This window comes from Papilio polytes, unplaced genomic scaffold (assembly GCF_000836215.1).
Source record: "Papilio polytes unplaced genomic scaffold, Ppol_1.0 DF823890.1, whole genome shotgun sequence".
Taxonomy (NCBI): domain Eukaryota; kingdom Metazoa; phylum Arthropoda; class Insecta; order Lepidoptera; family Papilionidae; genus Papilio; species Papilio polytes.
This window is the reverse complement of record NW_013525314.1, coordinates 9,928-10,743: the sequence shown is the minus strand read 5'-3', so window position 1 is coordinate 10,743 and position 816 is coordinate 9,928. Positions and strand designations below refer to the sequence as shown.

At 40.6% G+C, this 816-nt stretch overlaps 1 protein-coding gene across 1 annotated transcript in view; it reads left to right on the top strand.

The window, feature by feature from the left end:
* The window catches only part of LOC106102928 (protein TRC8 homolog), a 12,979-nt gene that overhangs the window by 10,319 nt on the left and 1,844 nt on the right, over positions 1 to 816 (top strand). Inside the window, exon 2 of the mRNA XM_013282547.1 lies at positions 502 to 809. Coding sequence (XP_013138001.1) covers positions 502 to 809 — 308 coding nt within the window. The remainder of the gene's footprint in view (positions 1 to 501; positions 810 to 816) is intronic.

Genomic DNA, 816 nt, shown 5'->3' with positions numbered 1-816 from the left:
AAATAATATTGCGATAGCTTAAATTGTTAGGTAAAATTATATAAAACGGGTTAATTTTTCATTTGTTAGCAACATGGGATTAATTGAGACAATAAATTAAAAGACTTTAAACGTTTCCTCGTCGTTTTATAGCGATTTATTAATATTTCCGTATTCATCTGTGTATCTGATAATTTATGGCTTAAACAAATTTATGAATGTGGAGGGGTACACCGGTAGAGGGAGACATAGAAAGAGATGAATGGATTGCGTGAAAGGTGACATGATCTAGAAGGGATTGATGACTGAGATGACGGATGATAGAGTTATTTGGAGGAGGTAAACCCGGTGGCCCGACCCTACGGCAGTAGGATAAGGCAGGGGAGATGATGATATGGGTAAAACAAAGATATTTAAATAACCTCGAGTCGACAAATTTACTGTTATCCGTGTAAAGCACATCTCATTCTAAAATATTTTTTTCTTTATAAGTGGGTTAAATTACGTTGTTTTTCTTTTCAGGCTGCATGTCGTCGCTATGCGTGTTCGTACTTTATACGAAGCATTTAGTTGTTGTATACCTGTACCTCATCTCGCTCGGCCTCGTCTTCATCTCCTACTGGATCAACGTGTCGGCCATCAAGCAGATCCAAGCGCTGACGCAAGCTGTCGGCTCCGCCCACCCATCAGCTAGCATGCTCGAAGACATTCTAAACCTAAACGTCAAGAGTCTACTCAATCTCAACGGCCCCGGCTTCCTAGTCTTACAGAACTTCTTCTTTCAATACGGTCTGTCGTATCTCTTCAAGAGTGTCCATCTTGGACCCCACCACCAAT